At 52.5% G+C, this 24060-nt stretch overlaps 1 protein-coding gene across 7 annotated transcripts in view; it reads right to left on the bottom strand.

Annotated features, from left to right (window-relative positions):
• Dot1l (DOT1 like histone lysine methyltransferase) overlaps nt 1-24060 on the bottom strand; it is a 58185-nt gene that overhangs the window by 2441 nt on the left and 31684 nt on the right. For 2 of the 7 annotated variants that reach the window (XM_074054559.1, XM_074054563.1), the window contains exons 8-28: nt 23919-23974; nt 23099-23178; nt 19460-19528; nt 18619-18725; nt 17057-17098; nt 15875-15985; nt 15506-15740; nt 14773-14886; nt 14305-14396; nt 13988-14089; nt 13462-13599; nt 12379-12504; nt 10610-11094; nt 10310-10445; nt 9540-9710; nt 8745-8874; nt 6071-6654; nt 5498-5703; nt 4187-4251; nt 2570-3523; nt 1258-1894 (exon numbers count right to left, since the gene is read on the bottom strand). In XM_074054559.1, the coding sequence (XP_073910660.1) occupies nt 1293-1894; nt 2570-3523; nt 4187-4251; nt 5498-5703; nt 6071-6654; nt 8745-8874; nt 9540-9710; nt 10310-10445; nt 10610-11094; nt 12379-12504; nt 13462-13599; nt 13988-14089; nt 14305-14396; nt 14773-14886; nt 15506-15740; nt 15875-15985; nt 17057-17098; nt 18619-18725; nt 19460-19528; nt 23099-23178; nt 23919-23974 (4605 nt within the window). In that variant the 3' untranslated portion in view covers nt 1258-1292. The remainder of the gene's footprint in view (nt 1-1257; nt 1895-2569; nt 3524-4186; nt 4252-5497; nt 5704-6070; nt 6655-8744; nt 8875-9539; nt 9711-10309; nt 10446-10609; nt 11095-12378; nt 12505-13461; nt 13600-13987; nt 14090-14304; nt 14397-14772; nt 14887-15505; nt 15741-15874; nt 15986-17056; nt 17099-18618; nt 18726-19459; nt 19529-23098; nt 23179-23918; nt 23975-24060) is intronic. The other 5 variants (XM_074054561.1, XM_074054560.1, XM_074054562.1 and 2 more) reach the window with 5 other exon arrangements.

The raw sequence follows: 24060 nt of genomic DNA, 5'->3' as shown, positions 1-24060 counted from the left end.
CACAGGAGGGAGGGAAAGATCATATTAGCAGCCCACAGAAGGGGCCCAGCACTCACCCAGGTCGGGCAAAGCTCTCCTGTGAACACACCCACTGCGCAGCACTGGCTGCCCTGTAGGATGCCAACTTCCTGCAGGAAGATGGCAGGGACAGAGGACAAGCAGGTGCTGTCCACAGGCAAACAGGGTACCTGACACCTGGGGCCACTGCAGCCAGCCTCAGCCCTTTAATCTCATTACTACCACCCTCTGAGGACACAAGGGCAGGACAACTACAGCCTGTCCAGCTCTCAGGTGGCCAGCACTCTGCCCAGAGACTGCCACCATCCCCAAAGCCACACTTCGGTCTGCTCACACACACCTGCAGGAGATCAAACTGACAGGTCAGGGCCTCAGATCCTGGGCATGTCCTCACTACCAGGATGTCAGCCTCCCTGAATGACAGTTCAAGCTAGCTGCCCTTAGGTTTTGCAGCCTCTTCACCCAAGAAGTGGACAGGGCCTTCCTGAAGGCCTTGGAGGCCAACCATGAGCCCCTACCGCCCTTCCTCCACCATGATGGGCTGCTCCACACTGGAGGACAGTGTTACACAACTGTCAGCCACAACCCCAGGTGCCCCCACCACGTTAGCAGCCCTTTCAAGACCATAACCAGAGCTCACTTCCCCAGATGCACAGCCTGGGCTCGGCCCCATTCAGGCCAGAGTGTGGCCATCTCTACCTAGTCTCAGCTCCCCCTGGCAATCTCACCCTTCTGGCTATTCCTCACTCTCCCATGCTTAGGGCCTGTTGCATGCCGGGAACTTTCTTAACACCCCATGACATGAAAGTGTTCAAGGACCCAGGTAAGTGCACCCCAACCCCAGCATGTTTTATAACTCCCTGGACTATGGCCACATAACCAGAAGAGATAGAGTAGAACTGTGTACCCTTCCTGAGCCTGGGAGAAGAGGCCTTTTCTCCCTAAGCAGGGGCTATACCAACTCTGGCCCTGCACACTGTCCCCACAGTAGCTGGTCCACCTGGGGCTGTCCTCTCATGCCAGCTGGGGTCCACAGCCTGCATCCACAGGGGCCAAAAAGCACCATGACCCCGATTGACCCTGAGGGCCTGAGCCTTCCTGCGCCACCCCTCTGGCCAGCCTGGCACAGCAGCCTAGGGCTCCCAGGCTCTCTGCCAAGCCTGGCCGGGTTGTCTCCTGGGCAAAAGGAAGGATGGTTCAGTTTCTCGAGGGAACCACCTCGTTTGGCTCTAGCCTTACCTTACAGAATATGAACTGCTAGCTAAGCAAGGTCTTTATCGAGGCTTAACCCCTGAAAGGTGCGCGGCATAAGGAGGCGGCATGCCAAGAGAAACCCATACAGCAGATGGCCCTGCAGAGCTGGCCTGAGGGACGGCGGGCGCGGCCTGCGCCAGGGCCAGCCGGGGCAGGGGCTGGTGGTGCACCGTGAAGGAGGGGCGGGAGACCTTGTGTGGAAGGGAGGTGAGCTTGACAGACAGAGCGGCGTTAGGCTGCAGAGAGGCAGCAGAGGAGGAGGGTAAGAAAGCTTTGTTAGCTGGGAGGGACGCGAGGTTCTGTAGGAGCACAGGTTCGGAGTTAGAGGCCAGCAGCGTGGGTGGGGGAGGAGGCAAGGCAACATTAGGTGGAGGGGGGGCGTGGAGAATGGGGGGCCCCTCAGGGGGCTGGCCCAGGTGCTGAGGAGGAAGTAGAGGAGGTGGAGGTGGAGGGGGTGGCCGAGTCTCCACTGAGGCCACGGCCTGAAAGGAAGAGGCCGAGGTGCTGGCCACCGCCTGCAGTGGGCTTAGGCCTAGCGTGGCGCTGCTACACACAGCCCCGCTGCCGACACTGGCTCCAAATGGATGAGCAGAGGCGGAGGGCACCGCATGGCTAAAGACACCTGCAAACAGGAGAGAAAACTCAGCTTCAACAGGTGAGCCCGGGCTAGGCGAGTGAAGAGAGGCACAGTCACAAAACAGGGAAAAGCAGAACGACAGTGGTGGCTCTGAGTTACATGTACAGGCGTACAGGCACAAGCGGCAAGCAGCAGGGGCTCAGCGTAGGACACTTACCTATGCCAGGCCGAGGCCCTGCCCCTCAGGCCCACCTGCCCGCCTGTACCCAGCCAGGAGCGCCGCCAAGGCCTGGATCGCACCCCGCTTGGCCTGGGCTCCACTCTGCCCAGAATCAGGTGCTGTCAGGGGAACCTTGCCCAATGCCAGCTCCCACACTCTGGCCACAGGGCACTAGTGTGGTCACCCTCAAACAGGTGATGCCCCAGCAGAAAGGACTGCCCTAGTTAAGTGCACCGTGGTCTTCTGAAAACAAGAGGCACACATTACAACAAGAACCTAACACGGGCTGACTCAAAGAGTCCCCCAGCCACACAACAATTGCCTGTGTGGGTTTCAAAAGGAGGGCAAAGGGGGCTGTGTGACTCAGCCTTGTGCCCTCTACAGGGCCCTAGAGGAACCTGTGAAGTAGCCTGTGGTGAAGCGAGAGCTCCTGGGAGGAGTTGCCACCTCCCTGGGAACCAGAGCCCCTGCCCTCAGGAACCCAGACTACCTCCGCCTACCTCCAACGGTTCCGCCAGCCACCCCGGAGGAGAAGCTGCCCATGGCATGTGAGTTGGTCAGTCTGGTTGCAGCAGATGAGACATGTACCAGGCCTGCAGCTGCTGGCACAGAACTGAACAAGGACTGCAGCACGGACGAGCCAGCCACCGAGCCAAGGTTGGCCTGCAGGGACATAGGACTCAGGGTGAACTGTGGCCCAGGTGTGAAGGTGCCCAGGAAGGGGCGGTGTGTCTGGACAGCAGGGGCTCCACTGCCTGTAGAGGATGCCACTGTGGCAAGGCCAGGGCCACCGAGAAGGCTGCCATGAGGCACTGCTGCAGCAGAGATGAAGAGGTTGTGGCCATTCTTGAAGTCAAGTTCACGGTCTCGGCCCTTGCCAACCCTGCTGTGAGGAAGGGTGGCCTTGTCCACGGGCCCACACAGGGGCAGGCCTGGCTCGCCTGGTTCCTTGCCCATACTGCTCTCACCCTTCAGGCCACCCAGGCCCTCCAGCTGTCGCTTGCTGAGGAAGGGGTTGGCCTCTGAGGCACTCTCCTTGCCCCGCTGTGAGGGAAAGTTCAGTGGAGCACTCAGGCTGGCTGCCTCAGGACCCTTATGGGAAAGGGAAGCACCATCGTTGAAGCCATGTAAACTGAGGTCAGCAGCCAGGCCCCCGCTGAAGGCCAGGCCATTGGGGGGGTTGGCACCCGGGCTGAGTCCATCAGCTCCCAATAGGGAGCTGGAAAAGCTTTTCCTTGGATGGGTAGTAAGTTTGGCCTCAGCCACTGAGGGCTCCTCCAGGGCTGGTCGGAATGAGAATAAGGAGTTTTGGCTCAGGGCAGAGCTGGCCTGCAGTGGGCTGTCTGAGGACTTGGCCAGGCCAATGTCGGAGATGGGTGAGAAGGTAGATTTCCACTTGCTGCTGTTCACGGGCTCACTCGCGGGTGTTGGCTTCCTTCCCACCAAGCTGCCACCTGACAGAAAGGAAAGGCAGAGGCTGTGAGGCCACTGCACCTGCCCAGGACCAACTGGATGGTCTTATGGCCTCAGACCCAGTACTCCTGGTACTCCTCGCAGTAGGGACGGGGCTGCGCACACCACAGCCCCAATGTGCAAGGCACTAACATAGCACCAAGGTATGCAGGAATGTGAGGCCTCTGAGGGGTGAGGACAAGGAACAGGGCAGCATGAGATCACAGAGGCTCAGAAATGGTCTCTCTACCCATGAAGGGTCCTGTCTTCTCCAAAAGGGAAGTGCAGAGCTATCCCAAGCTGATAGGAACAGCCCAGTTGCACGAGGATAGGATGAAGTTAGTTCTGGAACATGGGCTGTGGGGAATATGGAAGCAAAAGTAGCACCACTAGGAACAAGGCAGATGTTGATATGTCAACACACAGCCTGTGAGACTCTCCACCCCTGTGAATAACTGTCCACAGGGCAAGGTCCTGAGCTGCTCTGAGTGCCCTGATAGACAGTCCTACAGCCTGGGCAGATGCATCCTCTCACAAAGAGATGACCTTATAAAAGCAGCTGACCGAGATGGGGAAGAGGGGTGTCTCTGAGAATTGAGGCTCATGGGCAGGTCTGGCCTACTTCACTACATCTGGGTTCAAGGCAGTAAGCACTTGGTACTCACCATTTTCCAAGGTTTTTGGGGGAGACTTGCTTTCTAAAGAGATTGTTGCAATTTTTCTCTCAATCCTGTTAAGGAAACAAAACAGTATCAATGTTAAAAACTCAACTGACCCTAACAGGGCTGTGGGGTCACATATACTGAACAGCTTAGGGCAATCAGGGAGCAACAGACACAAACCTGCCCCAGGCCCCACATGGGAGGACCCTTGAATGCAGCCTGACTAGGACCGACAGTCAGTAGGACCAGACTGAGGAGACAACAGACCCTCACTGGGGCAGCAGCAGGTAAGCAGGGTGAAGCTTCCCAGTACTTGGAGAACAAGCAGAGCCTGAGTGGGCAGCCTGTGGTAACCTGTCCTAAGCGCCTTCCAAACCCTTGGGGGCCTGGTGCAGTGCAACGTAGCACTACATTCTGGCTCACTGTGTGGGCCAGTGTGTCTATCACATCCCCAGGAATACTATGTGCTTCAGGGATGCAGGAGAATGCCTAATGATCCTGAAGCCACTCAGGCAGGCATTCTCAACACCAGTAGAGCCTGACCAAGGACAAAAGGTGTAACACAATGTATATGTAGAAGAATAACACAATGAAATAATTTAGATACAAAACCAAAATCAGGCTACTAGAGAAAAAATAGATTTGTAGGACTTCATCAACATTAAAAAGGACACTGCCCACAGAGTGAAAAACCCAGAGTGGGAGGAGAGTCCTTCAGGCTGTGTAGGTGACAAGGGGCTGTGTCCAGATGTGTAAAGACCAATGACAACTGAAGACAATTAAAACACAAAGCACCTCAACAGACATTCTCCACACAAAAGGCTCAAGTACATAAAAAGATGGTCCACACCATTTGTCATAGAGAAAACAGAAATCAAAACCACAGGGAGAGCAAGGCATAGTGACAACACATCTATAACCCCAACATCCAGGCTAAGGCAGGACCGCAAGTTTCAGGAAAGCCTGGGCTATGTATCAAGACCCTGTCTCAAAAAAAATGAGAAAGAGGGCTGGGGACATGGCTCAAGGCGTAAAGCACTTGCCTAGCAAGCATGAGACCCCAAGTACAAACCTCAGTACTGCCAAAAAAAAAAAGTTATTTTCCTGTGCCACCACAGTAATGTGTGCAGACGTATACCAAATCATTTAACAACAGAAAAACCCTCCCAAGGTCAACACCACTCAGCATGCCTAACCCTTCACCTACTCTAGGGTAGATGGGACAGGTAGGAGCCTTCTGTCCCACTGTCCAGAGACAGCCATGCCTGACACTGAGGCCTCCCTCTGGGGAGCCCACTACCTATCCCTACTTACCGGGTGCTGCTGGGCTCATCCTCAGAGCCTGGCTCCTCATCTGAGGTCAGCGGGGAGTAGTGAGCCCCATTGGACTGGCTCAAGGGCCTCTCCTTCTTGAGCACGGGGGGCTGGTCATGGTCATGGTAAGGAACAGGGGAGCTCTTCAGAGAGTTCTCAGGGGACGAGATAGCTGTAATCTCCAAGGGTTGGTTAATGTTGCTGACCTGAGGTGTTGGAGAAAAACAGATGCACACTGGTCCACAAATTCTGGACCAATGGGTCCTGAAGCAGGGTTCCTAATGAGCTTTACAAGACCTCTGTCCCATCTAGTTTCAGGGAAACAGGGCATGGTCACAGTTACTTCCTAGGACACCCCAACCCTACACAGCTCATCGCAAGAGCCCAGCAACACAGATCAGGCCCTCATCCCCTCACCCAGTACCCAGCACCACTTGACCCCAGCTTTCAGGCTACAACCTGATCACGCTAGGCTCCACACCCTCAGGCTCTGCAGCTTGACCATGGCCCCTTCTCAGCCTCTCCACCCAGGAGTCCAGCTTCCTCCCTAGTCCAAAGCTGTCTTGTCCTTACCATGGAGTTGAGGTTGAGGGGGGATCCTGAGGACTGTGTGAAGAGGCCAGCGACTGTGGGAAGAGCCCTGCGCTTGGGGGAAACGCTTGTGCTTAGGCTGGGAGTTCCGGTTGATGTACGCTTCCTTCTGCCACGCTTCCGGCTATCCTGCCCATGGCTCTGCCCACAGTCCCCACGGGCACCTGCCATCAGGGGGCTGTGCTTGGTGGAAGGTGACTGCTTGGTGTTGCCAGCGCCGGCTGAGATGGTGAACACAATTCTCCTCTTGGCCTCGCTCTCAGGGTCTGAGAAGCCAGAATCAGAAGGCAGGTCTCCCTTTCCAGCATCAGGCAGCAAGCCCTGAGTGGTCCCACTGAGTCGGGGACTTGCAGAGAGCTGGGGGCCAGGAGAGGCAGGGCCGGAGTTTCGGGGCTGTGGCAGCAGAGGGGGGTGCTGAGGCGTCGTGCTGCGGGACCCCATTGTGGTAAAAAGGCTCCCCGAACTGGAGGACTCGTCAAAGGCAGCTGACTCTGCTCCAGAGGCCAGTGGTGCTGGGCTACTGGCCAGGGCCCCACTGATGGCCACTGAGCCTGCGTAGGAGAAGCCTGCCAGGAAGGACATGGGTTTCTCAAGAGAGGCAGAGCAGCTGACTGCATTGTAGGGTGGGGGTGGGGGTGGGGTTTACATATAGTGATGTCCCTATTCTAACCAAGAAGAAATTCAGGAAAGCTTGGATGTGGAGTGGACCTGAGAAGATTCAGAGGCTGTCTCACATGTAGGAGGAAGGGGTAGCGGGCAGAGGTTCCATAAAAGGAAAAGGAGTCTGTGAACCTGCCCAGGCTGTGCCTTGCCCTCTCCCAGTCCAGCTCAGGCTCCCTGCACTAATGGCTGCCCTCAGTCCCAACTACAGGGAAGCAGACCATGGCAGGTAAGCCAGGCCCCCCCACCAGCGTGGCCTCCACCCACACTGTCTACAGAACCCAGAAACACACTCTGCACACCATGTGTCTGAGCTGCCTGTGCCCTAAGGGCTCAGCTGAGACAGGCTCCTCTGGAGGCTAGGCATCTCTCCAGAAGCAAGGGAGGTTAGATACTTCAGTGGGAAAAGCCCATGTGCTGGTCTCCCTCCTGGCAGAAGATACTCTGGGTTTAGACCTCAGTGTGGATTGCTGGGCACTTACGAAGCCCCATCTGTGGTCCATGCTAGGGTTGTGAACTTCTAGGATCTCCCAGGAAGGAGGGGTCATGTCACTAGGGTCAGGAGGAGATGTGAGGGGAGTGAGTGCAGTGCGTTACTGCTAGCAGTCTGATGCTCAGGGTGGTGATAGGGTCAGTGGATTAAGAATCCTATTCCCATGCTGGGCGCCAGGGGCTCATGCCTATAATCCTAGCTATTCAGGAGGCTGAAATCAGGAGGATCATGGTTTGAAGCCAACCCAGGCAAGTAGTGCATAAGAACCATACAGCTTGGGAGACCAGAGGGTTTGAAGGTGCCTCCTGAGCCCTACAAAGCCCCAAGCTAACCAAGCTGACAGAAGTGTATGGCAATAAGAAGTTGGGGGCCAGGTACAGGTGTGGCCAATTCCATTCTAGGAACCCTGGGCTTCTCTGGAGTCTGGAGATACAAAACCATAGGCTTGTACACAACCACACCCCAACACAAACCCTTTATGAAGACCCTGCCTATAAGCTTCCAAAACCATGGGTGAAAACCTCTCTCAACATAACTATCTCTTCTCCAGCAAGAAACTAGTCTGAGCAGGGTTCTGGTTGCTCATGCCTGTAATTCTAGCTACTCAGGAGGCAAAGATCAGAAGGACTGTGGTTCGAAGCCAACGAAGCCAACTCAGGCAAATAGTTCGCGAGACCCTATCTCAAAAATACCCATCACAAAAAAGGGCTGGTGAAGTGGCTCAAGGTGTAGGCTCTTGAGGTCAAACTCCAGTACCATCTCTGCTTTTGAGGGTGAGTCCAGCAGCACCATGTTACCTACTAGAGCCTCTCTTCCAGTGATAGGCAGGAGACCACAGAGGAATCTTGTCTTTTGTGACCTATAGTGGCCATCTGCATACTACTTTTTACTCTTAAGAGTAACTGGCAGGGCATGCCTTGTACCAATGCAGGGTGAGCAGACTACAGCCATGGGTGTGGCCTAACCCCTATTTTTGATAAAGCTTTACTGGGGCATGGGACTTATGAACAGCTGCTGGACGCTTTCAGGGAAGGATCATTATGTCAATGGCCAAGGAAAAGCCTTCTCTGGACCTTTAAGAAGAGTGCTGTTCTCTGTCATCACCACAGACAGGACCACAATTGGGCTCCCTAAAGCAGAAGCAGAGCCCGCTGGACATCAGGCAGCTGATGCTCCTGGCAATTTGCTGAGGAGGTTCCCACATCCTGGGCCTCAGAAACCCCTAACCTCGGGCTGGGTGGGTGACAAAGTCAGTATTTGGCAGGCACAGGGTATATCTTACAACCTGAAGATTGTAAGATATACCCTGTATATCTTTTATCTTATAAGATGTTGTCTAACAAGATGTTGCCTGTCAGTATTAACCAACCCAGAGCCTAATTTCCCATGGTTGTGGAGAACAAGAAAGAACACTGCTGACAAGGCCTGACAGCACAGGGCAGTGGCTCATAGTCTCCAGAGACCCTGTCTACCCACTTTAAAGGACTGGGTATGCCAGGTTACCTGTGGGTGCCAGGGCAAGGCTCCTGCTCCCTGTAGCATTGCCCCCGGCACTGTGGGTGTTAGCACCGATCTGCTTCTCAAGCATGGATGATGAGTCTCGGGGCTGTGGCACAGGACTTGGGGTGCTCCTCTGCCCAGAGAAACCCACAGCACGTTAGTGGTGCACAGCAAGTAAGGACATGGGGAGGGTCCTGGGGCCCAGCTAGAAACATGGGACCGGACCAACTGCAGGCTGGACAAGGACCAGAAAGACAGAGACTATGGCTGTGCCCAAAAACCCCAAACTGCAAGAGGGTGAGATATATATATAAATTATGTTAAATTTAAAAAAAAATCAAGCCAGGGTTAGGGCACAGGTCAAGTGCCTGCATAACAAGGACAAGGCTCTGAGTTCAAACCCCAGGAACCATTAAAAGAACAAAACAAAACAATTCATGCTAAGCTGACTGCCCCGCCCTACCCATATCAAACAAGAGGCTGCCCATCCACACGTGAAGGGCAGTAGCCCTGGGCCACATGCTATCCCAGCACACAGCTGCTCAGCAGCAGCAGACAAGTCTCAGGCACAAGTTCTCCTGAGTTTTCTAGTCTCTGTCCACCTGCTCATCCTGCCTTTCACCAAGAACATGCCATAATTAATCCTGGTCCCTGTTCTGGGGATGGTGGTGGCACACTTGAAATTTAACAAGGTGCAACAGTATAATAAAGAACAGTAAAGGCCATGCCAAAAACAAACAAACAAACAAACAAAAAAAACAAACCCAAATCCAAAGCCCAGAACTGCACCCCACCCACCCGTAGCCAGGCCGGGCTCACCACCCTCTCAGCACGGCTGGGGAGCACCACGCTGGCCAGGGGGATGCTGACAGGGAGCTTGTTTGGCTGCACTGTGCTGAGCGGGATGCTGATAGGCAGGCTGGTGATGGTCTCCCCCTGGCTGCTGTAGGTACGTTCCTTCACACCCTGCTGACAAACACCACACTGTCCACTGCAGGCCTAGACCACAGCAGGGCTCTCAAACACAGGCCAGGGTGAAATGGCGCAGCTGTGCAGTTGGCAACCCCAGAAAAGGGCCCTTAAGGGATGCTGACCGCTAAGCCCTTACACTATCCTGTGAAGCTGGAACCTAAACATCTCAGACTGCTCCTCCTCCTACTACCATGGCCTGTTACCTGTGAGCACCCCAGCCTGTCAGAGCCCTTCATGACTTCTTTCCCATCCCTACACATACCTGCAAGGACCCCCCAAGCAGATTCCTTGGGCAATATCCTTCTAAACTGGACTTCAGCATCACATTAGTGCCCCAGTCCCCTCAAAGAGGACAAAGCTACCCCAAGGAGACTCTGATAAGCCCTGCTTGCCTCTGCAACTTGCAGTACACTGTCTGCTGGTATCAACTGTTCTTGTCCTTACCCACTCCTCCCAGGTCCCCAAAATCAGCTCCATGCATCTTTGAGAATAGACTATGCCCCCTGCAGAACCCCAAGTCCCCCCTCAGGCCACCTTTGCTAAGCACCCCCAAAGCCCTGGGTAGCTCTAGGGATACAGGCAGAGCCAGACCTCACCTTCTCACTGCTCTTTTCTCCTACTATGGGCAAGGCCCCAGGGGAAGGAGGTTGTGGGTCCTGTGGGCTCAGCTTCATGCTGTTTGACAAGCCTGGGCTCTGGTAAGGAAGGCTATTCTCCTTGGCATGCTCAGCTCTGCAAAGAAAGGCTTTGTCACTCAGAAGTCCACATGGGCTGTGAGCTCAAGCCAGCAGTCCAGGCCTACCAAACCCCGCGTATCTTCCAAAGAAATGTGCTCCTGCAGGAAAGACACCCTCAGTATCCCAGGGGCAGAAGGTGAGGGCAGGTGCAGTGCTTACCGTGGGTGTGGCTCACTGGTGGCTGCCTTGCCAGCTGCAGCATGGTCCTGGCCCAGGTGCCTCCTCAGCACAATCTTAGCAGGTGAAAGCCGGGTATAGTCCGGCAAGGCCAGGCCAGACAGCTTCTCCAGCCGTGGCCGGCTGCTATGGTTGGGGGTGCAGGGCACAACCTCCTGGTCCAAGGGGGAGGCCAAGTACTGGGGAGTGTTCTGCTTTGATGAGGGCCGGCTCAGTGCACTGCAGAGCTCATAGCCAGCAGCATGGCCATTCATGGAGAGCTCTGGGCTCATACTGTTGAAATGAGGCAGAGAGAACTTAGCGCAGTCCAGCTCTAGGTGCAGCCTGCCAGCATCGGCCTCCAGCTCACGGCCCAGGGCACCCTTTCCACGCAGGTGCATGGATAGTGTGTCATCGGGTGGCACGCAGGACTTTAGCTGCAGAAGCTCCTGCTGCCGCTGACTTTTCTCCAGCTCCACAATGCTGATCTGTGGGGCAGGAGGCAGATCAGACCACTGAGCCAGGGGAGAGAGGCCACACTCATCCTGAGGTACACCAGGTAAGCCCAGAGCCATCCACAAAGAATCAGAAGGGACCCTGAGATGAAGGCGCAAAGGAGATGCCAGAACACCCATCACTTCAGGATGAAAAAGCCCAAGCAGCTGATGGGTCAGATAAAACAGGGCATACAGATGAAATGTCACGAGTATCAAGGGTGGTCTAGTGAAGTGTATTCCTTGACAGGAAAACCCATTCCTCCAAGAACTAACAGGAAGGCACTTGCTTCTGCTAAAGCAAGGAGACACTGGTGAAGGATCTGCCATACTCCAATGCATCAGTTCCTTCTGGGTGGTGAGATGGGAGAAATTTTCAATGTGGGTTGCCCTCTCTGGGAGATTCTATGAACAAGTATCATTTACCACATAGAAAAAGTTTAGTATAAGAAGGGTCAGAAACTAAATATATTCCGTTTTGAAGACTTTTGGCACAATCTCATCTAATCAGGCCTGATTAGTACTTGGGTGGGAAGATTGCTTTCAGGCCAAATCTGTGTTAACAGGCTTGGTTTGATAAGAAGGGCAACCAAATTTCTCTATTTTTTTATACTTTTTTTTTTTTTTTTTGAGATAGAGTCTTGCTTTGTAGCTGGCCTTGAACTCATCAGCTTCCCCAGTGCTGGGATTACAGGCATGCGGTATCACACCTGGCCTTTCCCTCCTTTTTCTATCTGTCTGATCCAGTGAGCAGGTCTCACCATCAGAAAGTACAAGCTGAGCCGGGCACTGGTGGCTCACGCCTATAATCCTAGCTATTCAGGAGGCAGAGATCAGGAGGATCACAGTTCAAAGCCAGCCGCAGGCAAATAGTTCATGAGACCCTATCTTGAAAAAACCCATCACAAAAAAGGGCTGGTGGAGTGGCTCAATGTGTAGGCCCTGAGTTCAAGCCACAGTACTGCAGTAAGAAAGAAGGTACAGCTGCTTCCTGAGTTAGCAAATCCTGCCACTGACCATTTCACAAGCTTATTTCTGGAAGGCACCTAGGAAACCTGAGGTGACCAGGCTACCCATGGGGTGAGAACAACCCAGAGACTTCCATGGTGCCATTCCGCAGACCACAGGAACCAAGTAGAGAAGGCAAGGCCTGCAACCCTGGCACACCACCCCCCCATTCATGCCACCCATTCTCATGGATTCCAAAGTGGGAAGATAGGGTATAGGTGATGACTATGACAGCGCCCAAATGGACACCCATCAGACCCCAAGCTTCACCTGTAGCTCCAGGCAGTGTCGCTGCTTCTCTGAAATCTGGCTCCTAAGGGCCTGCTTCTCCTTCCGCAGGTTCTCCAGGGACAGTGTTGCCCAGTCCAGCTTCAGCTCCTCGCACCGGGCTCTGAGCTAAAGACACAGGGACAGGAGTTTGGCAACAAGTTCAGCAGGCCAGCTTCCCCTGGATGCTTGACAACACAGAGGACCGGGAGGCTGTGCTCTCTGGGTAGGGTGCTTGTGAGCCAGTTCAGCCTCACAGCTGCATAGCCTGTGTCTGGAATGCCTGTACCAGAAGCCAGTGTTCCTCCTAGAGCTGTGGCTTGCAGCATCACTACCCTTACTTGGAACAAGGTGAAGAAGGCTGTATGACCAGCACAGAACTCTGTTGCTTCTTAACTGGGTGGGTCCCTCAGGTGAGGAGGCCACAAAGGGGGCACTTAGCCTTACTTTTTTTTCGGGGGGAGGCACTAGGGTTTGAACACGGAGCTTCACGCATGCTACGTAGGTGCTCTTACAGCTTGAGCCACTCCACCAGTCTTTTTGTGATGGATTTTTTTTTTCCAAGATAGGGTCTCGTGAACTATTTTGTCTAGGGCTGGCTTTGAACCACGAGCCTCCTGATCTCTGCCTCCTGAGTAGCTAGAATTACAGGTGTGAGCCACTGTCATCTGATCCTAATGATTAACTTCTTGGGGTCCAGGAGTGGGTGGAGGAGTGGGTCCAAGTCCAGGGCCTGGAGGTGCCCACTCCAGAATGCACTCTGGCACACCCTATGAGGTAACAGGGCTCAATGGACAGACCAGAGCAAACAAAGGGCAGGATCTGGGGAGGCCCTAGGACCTCCTACTATAGATGAGAGGCCATGGAAATGCAATCCTCAGAAAATATCCTGGCCTGCAGCAGGAACCCTCTGGATGCCTCTATATTTGGGGCCTACACAACTGCCCAGGGAACAGAGTCAACTGGACTCCTGGCCCAACACCCGAAAGAAACTCACTCCTCTACTCAGTTTAGGACCAAAACTGCACATCCTGGAATGCTCTGGAATATGCTGCCCTAATGTATGCACAGTGCACACTAACGCACCAGCTGCAGACTCTGGCTGCGGAGCTCACGGTTGTCCCTTTCCAACTGCTCCGACTGTTCCCGCAGCTGCTGGTTGTGAGCAGAGATCTCCTTCTGGGCCTGGATCAGGTCATTGTAGGTCAGCGCCTTTACCCCAAGCTGGGGATACAGAGGAAAAGTAGGTAAGTGCCCAGGCCAACTCCCCACAGCCACAGGAGGAAACGGGGTAAGGGAATGGATGGTGGGGGAAGGGACCTCTCACTTCCCTGAGAACACTGGAAGGGCTGGGACCTGCTAGGGGCCACTGGAAAGAGGAAAGAGCCAAAGAGGATGGCACCCTGCAGCCCTGCACCAGGACCCAGCCTCTGAGTTAGCCAGCAGGCCAAACCTACTTCCTAGATTCTAAACCATTCTATCAGGTGGACACTAGCAAGAGAGCCTTAGGAGGAAAACAGTCCCTTGACCTAGTCCAACCCCACCAAATCCCAGATCAGATCTCTGGCTGGAACAGGGATTCAAGAGCAGTGGCACGGCCTCCAGGTACTACCTCATCCAGTTTCTGCTGGAAGAGTCTCTGGATCTCTTCCTTCTGGGCCTGGCAGTGACCAAAGAGCTGCTGTGCTGTGCCCAGCAACTGCGCGTTCCTCTCCTGTAGGCAGGACCGGTGGCAGGTGAGCTCAGGGCCCAGTAAGGAGGGCCCATGTAGGGGTGATAGGATAAGCACAACCAGGCCTCCTCCCAAGGTCTGTGCTCAGACCCCATGGGGAACACCTTCACAGAGGTGGAACCAACAGGGGGCGGGCAAAAGCTGAAACCCTCCCCTAGCAGGATGGCAGAAGCTGTGGGGCTTGAAACTGCATGCACCTTCTCCTGGTCCAATAGCTGCTGCAGGTTGGCCTTATACTGTGGGGTCTTCGTGTAGGCCAGGAACTGCAGGTATTGGATCTTGAAGGACTCTGGAGAGACAAGGAAGGTGGCTATGGAAGAGCATGGCTCTGACGCAGGTATAGCCTTTGGCAGAGGACAGGAGCAAATGGGAGCTTGGTTTGCACACAGCATTCACTTGGAATACCTTGGTGGCCTGTCGTGACAGCCACATGTCCTTAGACATGGCCCAGGGTCCCCTGAGATGAAAGTTGGCCTCAGTTGCTCACAGGGGCCCATGATCCTTCCAGTGGGCCTAAAACCCCTGTCAATCCAGCAGCTCCATGCCCCCACACTCCGAGCTGTGAGGTTGGAGCTGTGACCTCTGGAAGTCAGGACTCATCCTGGGACCACTGCAGGTCAAGGCCACCACCCAGCAAGGCCTCTCCAGGGTGTAGCATAGCTCACCTAGCAGCTTCTGTAGTGCAGGTGGGGTGGATGCCACCAGCAGTGGGGAGGGGGAGTGCCACTGTGCACTTGGAGGTAGCTGGTAGCATGGGCTGTGAGGTGACCTGTATGCATCTGCAAGAAAGAGCAGTGTCAGCCACCAACTTTGCACCTACAAGCCACAGCTGTCTTATGCACTTTCCCCTCAATATGATTCCTGAGGTGCAGAGAACCCACTGCACACCACATCTCAGCGGAATTGACCCCCACTCCTTCAGACTCTGGCATCTGACTCCAGATGACTGTTTGAGCAGCACTGTCTCTGCTCCAGCTTTTTCTTTTTGTGAGACTGGGGCTCACAAAACTCAGGGTTTTGCACTCACAAAGCAGGCACATTAATGCTTGAGCCACATCTCCATTCCATTTTGCTTTGGTTATTGTGGAGATGGGGGTCTCTAGAACTATATGACTGGGCTGACCTTGAACCACGATCCACCTTAGGTACTCAGTCTCCCAAGTACCTAGGATTACAGGTGTGAGACACTGGCATTGAGCTTTGCTCAGCTTTTTATGATAAGCCACTCCTGGCAAAGAAATGATGAAGCCCCCATGCCAGTGAGACCCCCATCACACTCATCAGGGGCAGGGAACATACTGACTCACACCATATATGCTATAGCCTCTAGAGATGAGTGTGCTGGGACCCCACAGGGTGGAGCTCCAGGGACCTCTGGAACTGGAAATGGTTGCTCACCTTGGGGTGAGGGGGACGCTGTCTGGGATGAAGTCTGGGCATGCAAGAGATCCAGTGCAGTTTGGTTCTTCTTGGGCTTACGCTCAGGGTTTGCAGTGCTCATTTTCTTGGGCCGCCCACGCTTCCTGCCAGCCATCTTCCTCCCTTTTTTGTTCAACTTCTTCTTCCGGGTTTTGGAGGGAGATGGCTTTTTGATGGTGGTCACCGCTGCTTTTTCTTCCTCAGCACCAGAATCCTGAAGGACAGAGGAAGGGCATGACAGGAATGAAGCATGGCTGACAACAAGGATGGAGACGGGCACTCCAAAGATGGGAACAGCCACTCTCAGCACCTTTGGGTGCTGACCATGTGCAATGCACGGCACCTTACCATGGGGGTCTCAGCAGGGCCAGTCACCTTGCTCTCAGGGACCTTGGTAGGGGTGGTTGCATTACTCTTGTTCTCTCGCTGCTGCCGGCGCCGAGCTGCCTCCTGTTCTTCCTGCGAAGAAGAGTTGGATGAGAGTCTGGAGAGGTGCTGGCAGTCCCAGCTCTGCCCACAGGACAGATGAGGAAATTGAGGCACAGGGAGCTGCCCACAGCTGTGTGTGTGTGACTCCCTCTGAGGGGACATTCACAGCTGCACATACACAGACACCCCAGGTCCAAGAGAAAACCAGGCACCTCCCATCTGTGAACCATGAGAAGAAATTAAATCAATCCAAATATAATTGAGACCAAGAAAAAGACTCTCAAGGCAAGGAAAAGGCCAGCAGTCTTTCTGTTGCTGGTGAGATGCCCGGGCCCCATATGCAGCTACTCTGCACACAAGAGTTGGCTTTCTCAACTCAGAGTTACTGGGAACCATGCAGTGACAGAAATTCTGGACCATGCCAGTCAGCATGGGACATTTCCCACTCTCCTTAAGACACACTCCCCCTGGGTATGGCAGGAAGGACAGGGTCCCTGGAGGGCCAGGTTGGAGCTAAGCCACCCCATGCTGTCGATCCATGAAATGAAGGAGGGTGGAGCCTCTACAAATGCTGACCTCCTGAGACTTGAGAAAGGAAGGTCACAGGCTGTGTGTGTGCACAGCTTTGGTGGTAGTTGATTAAGCTGGAAGTGCCACAGAGCAGAATGCACCTGGCCTCCAAGGATTTCAGGGAGCAAGTAGACCAGAGCCATCAGCACTTCTGCCTCTCTCCTCCATGGGGACGGTAGGGGCACAGGCACTGCCTGGATGGTCAGCACGTGGCCCAAGTAAGTCACATGGGGTGACAAAGGAGACAGCAGGTCACTCCTGGAACCTTAGCAAACTCACCACAGCATCACAAAGGCTTTTAACTCAACTCACCCCACCTGCCCCCAGACTAGTCCTAAAAGGAAGTACATCCTCCCAAACCCACCAGAGACAAGGTCAAGCACAGACAGGGGCATGGAGGGCAGCACGGGAGGTAGGAAAGCCCTGCTGAGCCCAGTGGAGTAGGTCACTCAGACCACCACTCCTCAATGCAGCCTCTGTGATTCAGCACGTATGCATTACTAAGTCAAGGAAACAGAAACACAAACTTACCCTGAGTTTTGGATTTTTCAGACTAGAAAAATAGTTTTCAAGCTAAAAAAAACAAAAAAGAAATAACTTATTAGAAATGAGGTCTGAGCCGGGTGTGATGGCTCACACCTTTAATCCCAGCTACTCAGGAGACAGAGGGAGAAGATCAAGAGTTTGAGGCTGGAGGTTTGGCTCAAGTGGTACAGTGCCAGCTTTGCAAACTCAAAGCCCTGAGTTCAAAACCCCAATGCCACCCTAAAAAAAGAAACAAAGAAAAACAGTTTGAGGCCAGCCCAAGAAAAGTTAGCAAGACCCTGCCTCAAAAACAAAATACAGGGGCTGATGGAGTGGCTCAGTAAGAGCTCCTGCCTAGCAAGTGTGAGTTCAAACCCCAGTGCCGCCAAGGGGGAAAAAATGCAAAAGGCTGGGGGCATAATTCAAGTGGGAGAGCACCTGCTTAGCATGTAAGCAGAGGCTGGACCCACAAAGGGACACGATCTCACCACCAGGTCCTGAGAGTGCAATCCCGAGTGGGACGTAACTCTAAGCAGAGTCCAGTTGTGGCCAGGTACTGTTCTGCCTCTTCTATTACCATTGAGCACTTTCCCTCTGGGAAAAACGGGCTCACCGTGGGTTTCTAGTTCAGGGGCTGATCCAAAAAGTAGCCCACATGTCCACAATGCTGCGAGCAGCTGAGGTGACAGACTTCCTTTTGTCACCTGCAGGAGGGGCAGGGGCACATCTGCCTGTGGTAGTTGAGGCCAATTTACAATGCTCCCCCAGAAGGATCCAAACTGAGTCTCTAACTAGATACAGATGACTACCAGATGGAAATGACTTGGATACACAAGTAGAACTGCTGGTGCATCCTACTCCTACTAGCCCAGAGCTGACCAGCACAGGCAAAAAACAGGGCCAAATGCCCACATATGGGAAGGTCCAAGGCAGGGAGGGAGAGTAAAACACTAGGGGGAAGGAGGTAGGCAGGTCACATCCTAGCCTGAGGTGCTTCAGTATGGAAAGCCCCACCTGGTAGCCCCAGATTCTGGCAGAATAAGTTGGGAAGGGGTGGCGAAGGCAAAGAATGGGCCTCCTCAGACACTGGAGGCCTCTGGATAACAAAGCCAAACTTATCATCATCCCTTCTTATTCAAGAAACTATGTGCCAGCCTGGTGCCAGTGGCTCACTCCTGTAATCCTAGCTACTCAGGAGGCACAGATCAGGAAGATCACTGTTTGAAGCCAGCCCAGGCAAATAGTTTGAGACCCTATCTCGAAAAAACCCATCACAAAAAAAGGACTGGTGGAATGGCTCAAGATGCAGGCCCTGAGTTCAAGCTGCAATAACACACACACACAAATACATATATATGTGCCTGCACAGGGGCATGAGAACCATAAATGCCACCCACCTCCCTAACCACTCCCCCCACCGCTCACCAGCCTGTGACATGCTCCCAGTCCTTCTGAGGACTGGCAAGGGGGCACTTGAAGGAAGGGCTGTTCTGAGGGAGAATCACAACAGCAGCTGTAGGGGAAAGGCAGGTGGGAAAAGGTGGGATGGCACAGCACTCCATACTCACTATGGTACGGTCAATGGTGTGCAAGTAGTAGGAGACTGGCTTTCCTGTCCATGATACGGAGCCTTTCAGGGGTGACAGCTCCACCACACGCATAATGGTGCCAATATCTGCAAGGGAGGAGTGACAGGTCAGGGTTGCATGTGGACCAACCCTACAGGAAGCGCATGTGCATTTCATTTCAAAGGCCCTGCAGCTGCGGAGGGGGCAGAACTCTGAGTGACAGCTGTCTTCGTCCAACTTGTCTCTATCCACCACAATGAGTGTGGCCAACAAGGTCTCCAAGCCTGACCCAACTGCCAGAGTAGGGAGACTGGGGGCAGCTGCAGGAAGTGCACCTGACCTATATCCCTGGTCACCTTGGGTCTGTCAAGAACAAGACAGTGAACCCAACTAAGTAGGATCACAGGGTCCTGTAGAACAACTTGGAAACAACTTAAATGATGGCTCTGAAAACAGACAGCACCTAATGAAACATGTACCTCCTAAGCTGAGCCAAACTGAGCACCCAGCACAGAGCCCTGAGCAAGTAGCCCACAGGAGACCCTAAGGCAGTCAGTCCATCCCAACAGTGATTCTCTATCACCTCCTCTTGAAGCTTCAGGTCTCATCTGGGGTGATTCTGCCTGGATGATATCTAGTATCTGTGGCTGTCACAACTGGGGTGCTCCTAGCATAGAGCTGGTGGAGGAAAAAGTACAGCTCTACAACCCTGTAGTGTCCAGGAAGCCACCACAAAGAACTGGCTCACTGCCCATAGTGCCAAGAGGAGCCCCTGTTCTGATACACATTAGCAGCTTAAAATTACCCCATCAATAAACGGAATGACACAAGAATTTCTTACCACTCAAGTTTCTGCTGTTTATTCTGAAGTTCAGAGGTGCAAAGGGTTTTGAGGACACGATTCTGCCACCTGAAATATGAAAACTCATTACTGCCATTAGTGGGGAAAATAAATCCATGTACATAAACACACCTGAAAAAATGTGAAGCTTGAAAAGTACAGGGGAAACCTATAGAAGAAGTAAGCACTCTGAGCAATAAAAACAGAGGCCTGTCCATTTTCTTACAAGTAAAGAAAACCATGCAATGCCTGCCAAGGTTAAGTCCTTCTTACAAGATGGCTGTACAACACTCTCTCCAGTATTCATTAAATCCCACTGACACTGCCCTCTGACCCTATAACTCTGGGCAGAAGAAAGACCTTTTCAGAGCAACCTCCATGGACAGCAGTAACATGACCCTGTACCATAGTTGACACCCTGGACACCAGTGAAAGCAGACACAGAGGGACCCAGGACCACCACAGGGTGGAGGAAGACATGGCCAAAAGGGAACAAGACTGCTGCAATCACCATGGTTCCCAGGATTCATTGTTACATGGGGAAAAGCATCGGCCTTGGGGCTGGGGATGTGGTCAGCAGGGGATAAACTAGGGCACCCTCCCCATACACTATGTGAACATTTTCACGTGTTAAAGAACTAAGATCCAAGGGGTAAAAACAGGGATGGAGGGTTCAAACCCCAGTCCCACCAAATAACCAAAAACTTGTCAAGGGGTAAAAACAGCAACCTCCCCCCAAACCACACAAATAAAATCTAACTGCAAGTACATATAGACACATATACACACACAAATAAAACCTAACTGCAAATTCAAACTAGCAACAGTCATACAAAAAAAACTAATTCTTTCCAGTAACTCTTTTTTTGCTTTAGTTATTTTCCAGATAGGGTCTTTGTTTTTTGCCTAGGGTTAGCCTCAGATAGCAATCCTCTTGCCTATGCCTTCCGAGTAGCTATGATGACAGGGGTGCACCACCATGGCCAGCTTGCTAACTGAGATGGGAGTCTCACTAATTTTTTGTCCAAGCTGGCTTTGAACCTTAATCTCCCCAATCTCCACTTCTTGAGTAGGTGGGATTACATTTATGAGCCACTTTGGTTGGCTCCAGTAACTCTTAAACTGACTATATATTATTACTCCACACTGTTACTGTGATAAATTCTAAGGGTAAAAAGAATTACAGAGAAACCCTGAAGCTTACTAGATTTACTGTGATTATGAAGTTATGCATGCTGTGGTGAAAACATTGTAGGTAAGCGCACAAATGCTTTTGTGAACATAATTTTTTACCTTTAAGAAAAAAAGAAAACCAAATAAAATCAGAGAAGATGAAAATAGTGACATATGAATTAAAAAATTCAAACTGAACTTGAAAGTGTTTGACATGCCCACTGCAGAGGAGCTAATACAGTAACCTTAAAACGACAGAGGTCACAATGGGAGGGTGACTGGGAAGTAGTGAAGAGGTCTGGTAGAGTTGAATCAATTTGGGTAGTAATACACATGTGCATAGAAGCAATGCTAGGAATCTCTCTGCATAACTATCCTTATCTCAAACTAGCAAAAACGCTATGTTTTTCTTATTATTGTTTATGTCTTCTCTTCAACAAAATTGGAAAAGGGGGCAGAACAGGTTCTGCCTGGAAGCAAGGGGGGTGGGGGGAAAGAAGAAGGGGGCAGGGGGCAGGGGACGGGGGGAGAAATGGCTCAAACAATGTATGCACCTATGAATAAGTGAAAAAAAATTCAAACTGAGTTCATTCAAATGCACATATCCACACACAACTGCTTATACTCATATCCACATTTACATGCATACCTGGGCTCTCACCCCCTCAAAGCCAGCCTGGCTTTGCTTTCTAAGTCCTATCCCCCAGCAGGAGCACTACTATGCTGGTCCAGCACAAGATCAGTTTGAGTCCCTGGTGTGCCAGGAAAGGAGCAATCCTCAAAGACAAACAGGTGACAGTAAGAAGTCATGCAGTGAGCCTGGCAGGCAAAAGGGCACATCTAGCATTGTCTGAACTTCCCAAAGAGCTGGGACAGGAACAGCTGAGTACACTAAGCATGTAGAAGTCTACAAGTAGAAGGTATACTTAGGAAGGGGTATGGGCAGGATGCCATTCTCCACACAACACCCATGGGTGTAAGGCAGCCACAGTCACCAGTGAATACCCTTCTGCACTACTCTGTGTGCTCACAGACCCTAGTGGGTCTGCCAAGGTGAGTGAAGGCTCTGAGAGCACTACCAGGCCAGGTGGCAGAGAACCTATTACCACAGAGGGCTCTGGCTGTCCTGCCTTACCACGTCACTTGAGCCTGGCCTCTAAGAAACAAGGTGAAGATAGAACAACAGGTTAAAGCAACATGAAGAGACAATCTAAGATGCTGGATAACCCTGAAGGCTCTGGGGCCCAACTCTCAGACACAATTAAAATAAGATGGAGGTGGGCTACAATGTGGCTCAGTGGTAGAGGCTTGCCTAACATGTGGGAGGCTCTGGGTTCCAACCCCAGCACTGAGGAGATATGAGACAAAAAGTCACCATGGCAGCTACCACCCAAAAGCCACTCAAATGACAGCTGGAAAGTTAGGAAAAACAACCATAAGACAACTAGAAAATATACTATATATAACCCTCTCTAAAAGGTGAGAGCAGCATCCAACAGAGGCAAACCTGATCTTCAGGATGTACTTGAGGGCCACACAGGAGCACACTGTAGTATCTACAGCACCTAAAGGTGTAAAGGAACAACTCTCCATCACACCATCACACTCGCAGCACACACACACCGGATCTAGTGCATCCATGTACACACACACAGACACCCATACCCTGAGCTCATGTTTCAAACACCACCTGTGACCAGCAGCTGGAGATTCTGTTTTTACACTAGGTCAGCCTTCCACCTATTCTGTCTGCCTGACATTTTGACAATAATGTGGACAGAAGCCTGGCTTGGGGCCTCCCTAACGCTGAGGCAACAGCAAGCAGATGGAGCCATCTTAGAACTGAGGTCAGCAGCAAGTGGCATACAAGCCATTCAGATCAGCCTTAGAACTCAATGGCGTTGCTGCAAGCCTTCACTAGAACCTCAGAAGGGCGGTACTCCCACTCTTGTGTGCTCCCATTGCCTCATTTGGAAACACAGATGCTTTTGACTAGCTCTGTCCCACACCTCACAGTCAAGTCCCCAGGAGCTACAGGTGGACAGCAGCAGACACTGAGCATCACCCTCACATTAGTAATATCACAGCTGCATCCTGCAAGTCAGGCAAGCTGGGGGCTTCTGTGATGCTGGGGGTCTGGGAAAGTGTCACAATCCCACTAAGGAAGACCCTAATCTGTCCATGTGTTCCCTAGAGAACAAGGATGACTGAAGTGAAGCCCCACAGAAGTGCCACCTGGATGCTTGTGGGGGGGGCAGGGAGGGGTGGGTAGCCATAGGTATCAGTTCAGGCACTGAGGCCTGGAACTACAGGCAGCAGGTTTGCACTACACTGTTGAAAGGAACTGGGCTCGGCTTTCGAACATAACATGAGCAGCTTTATCAGGGACCTTGGTCACAGCCTAAAACGGGCCTCTGGCACTTCTGAGGCCTGTGACAAAGCCCAGAGTGGAAAGGGGTGCGTTACCTTCCTTCATGTTTGCAAATCGCTCCTTCAGCTGGTGATCCACCTCAGGACCAAAGGCAAAGTTATTCACAAATATAACACTGCAAAACAATGTTCCAGTTGAGTAAAACCATGCGCCTGTAGAGTCCCAGCATGGACAGCAGCCACCACCAGGTGCTGTCCACATGCTGCCCACCCACCAAGAATGCAGAGGAGTAAAAGCAGTAGAACTCCATGGTGGGGGAGGGGAGAAACACAGGCAGAAGTCAGTATCTCCCCTTTGGAATATGCCAGAAAACCGTGAGCTGGTTTTCACAGAAGTGGGCCCTTTGTGAGTCTTGATAGTTTTAAAATCAAGACATCTAAAAACATTCACTGGCAACTCATGGCAGGTAAGGGGATCAGTCAGAAAGGACCAGACAAGTACAAGAGGAAGCTGAAGGGCTTTGAGCAGGGCAGCCCACTGCAAAGACCACAGGGAGTGATTGTTATAGGTGGACACAATTCCCTGAACAGAAAACATACAGGTGGTGAAGTTTAAGGCTCAGCAATAAAGTACCACAAGTACCATCTGACAAGAACCCAACAAGGACAGCCAAGGACAAGCTCACAGGGTACTTGCACATGGGGCCAGGGTTCCAGGGCCAGTCCACCCCATTTGGGGACTAGTGTAGGAAAGCTGGGAAAAAGAGCTGATCAATATCAGAGAGGTAGCAGTCCCCATGCAAAGAGTGACAGTCACCAAGACCTGGACAGCTAGCACAAGATGAGCTGCCTTGGTCCTCAAGGACTCTTGAAATGCCCCCTTGTCATCAGCACCACAGCCCAGGCCCAGCCGTACCTCGTGTTGGCAATCCGTTCTCTCCACTCTTCTGAGAGGAAATCACCTCGTTCCAGCTGAGGAAGAGAACATGAACACAGAACACATTTACTCCCTCACGTCTCAATCAGGTTCTGCAACCCTATTGCCGCCCAACTGCTGT

This window comes from Castor canadensis, chromosome 14 (assembly GCF_047511655.1).
Source record: "Castor canadensis chromosome 14, mCasCan1.hap1v2, whole genome shotgun sequence".
In the NCBI taxonomy this organism is placed as follows: domain Eukaryota; kingdom Metazoa; phylum Chordata; class Mammalia; order Rodentia; family Castoridae; genus Castor; species Castor canadensis.
Note: the sequence above shows the minus strand (reverse complement) of the source record. Positions and strands in the feature narration are given on the sequence as shown.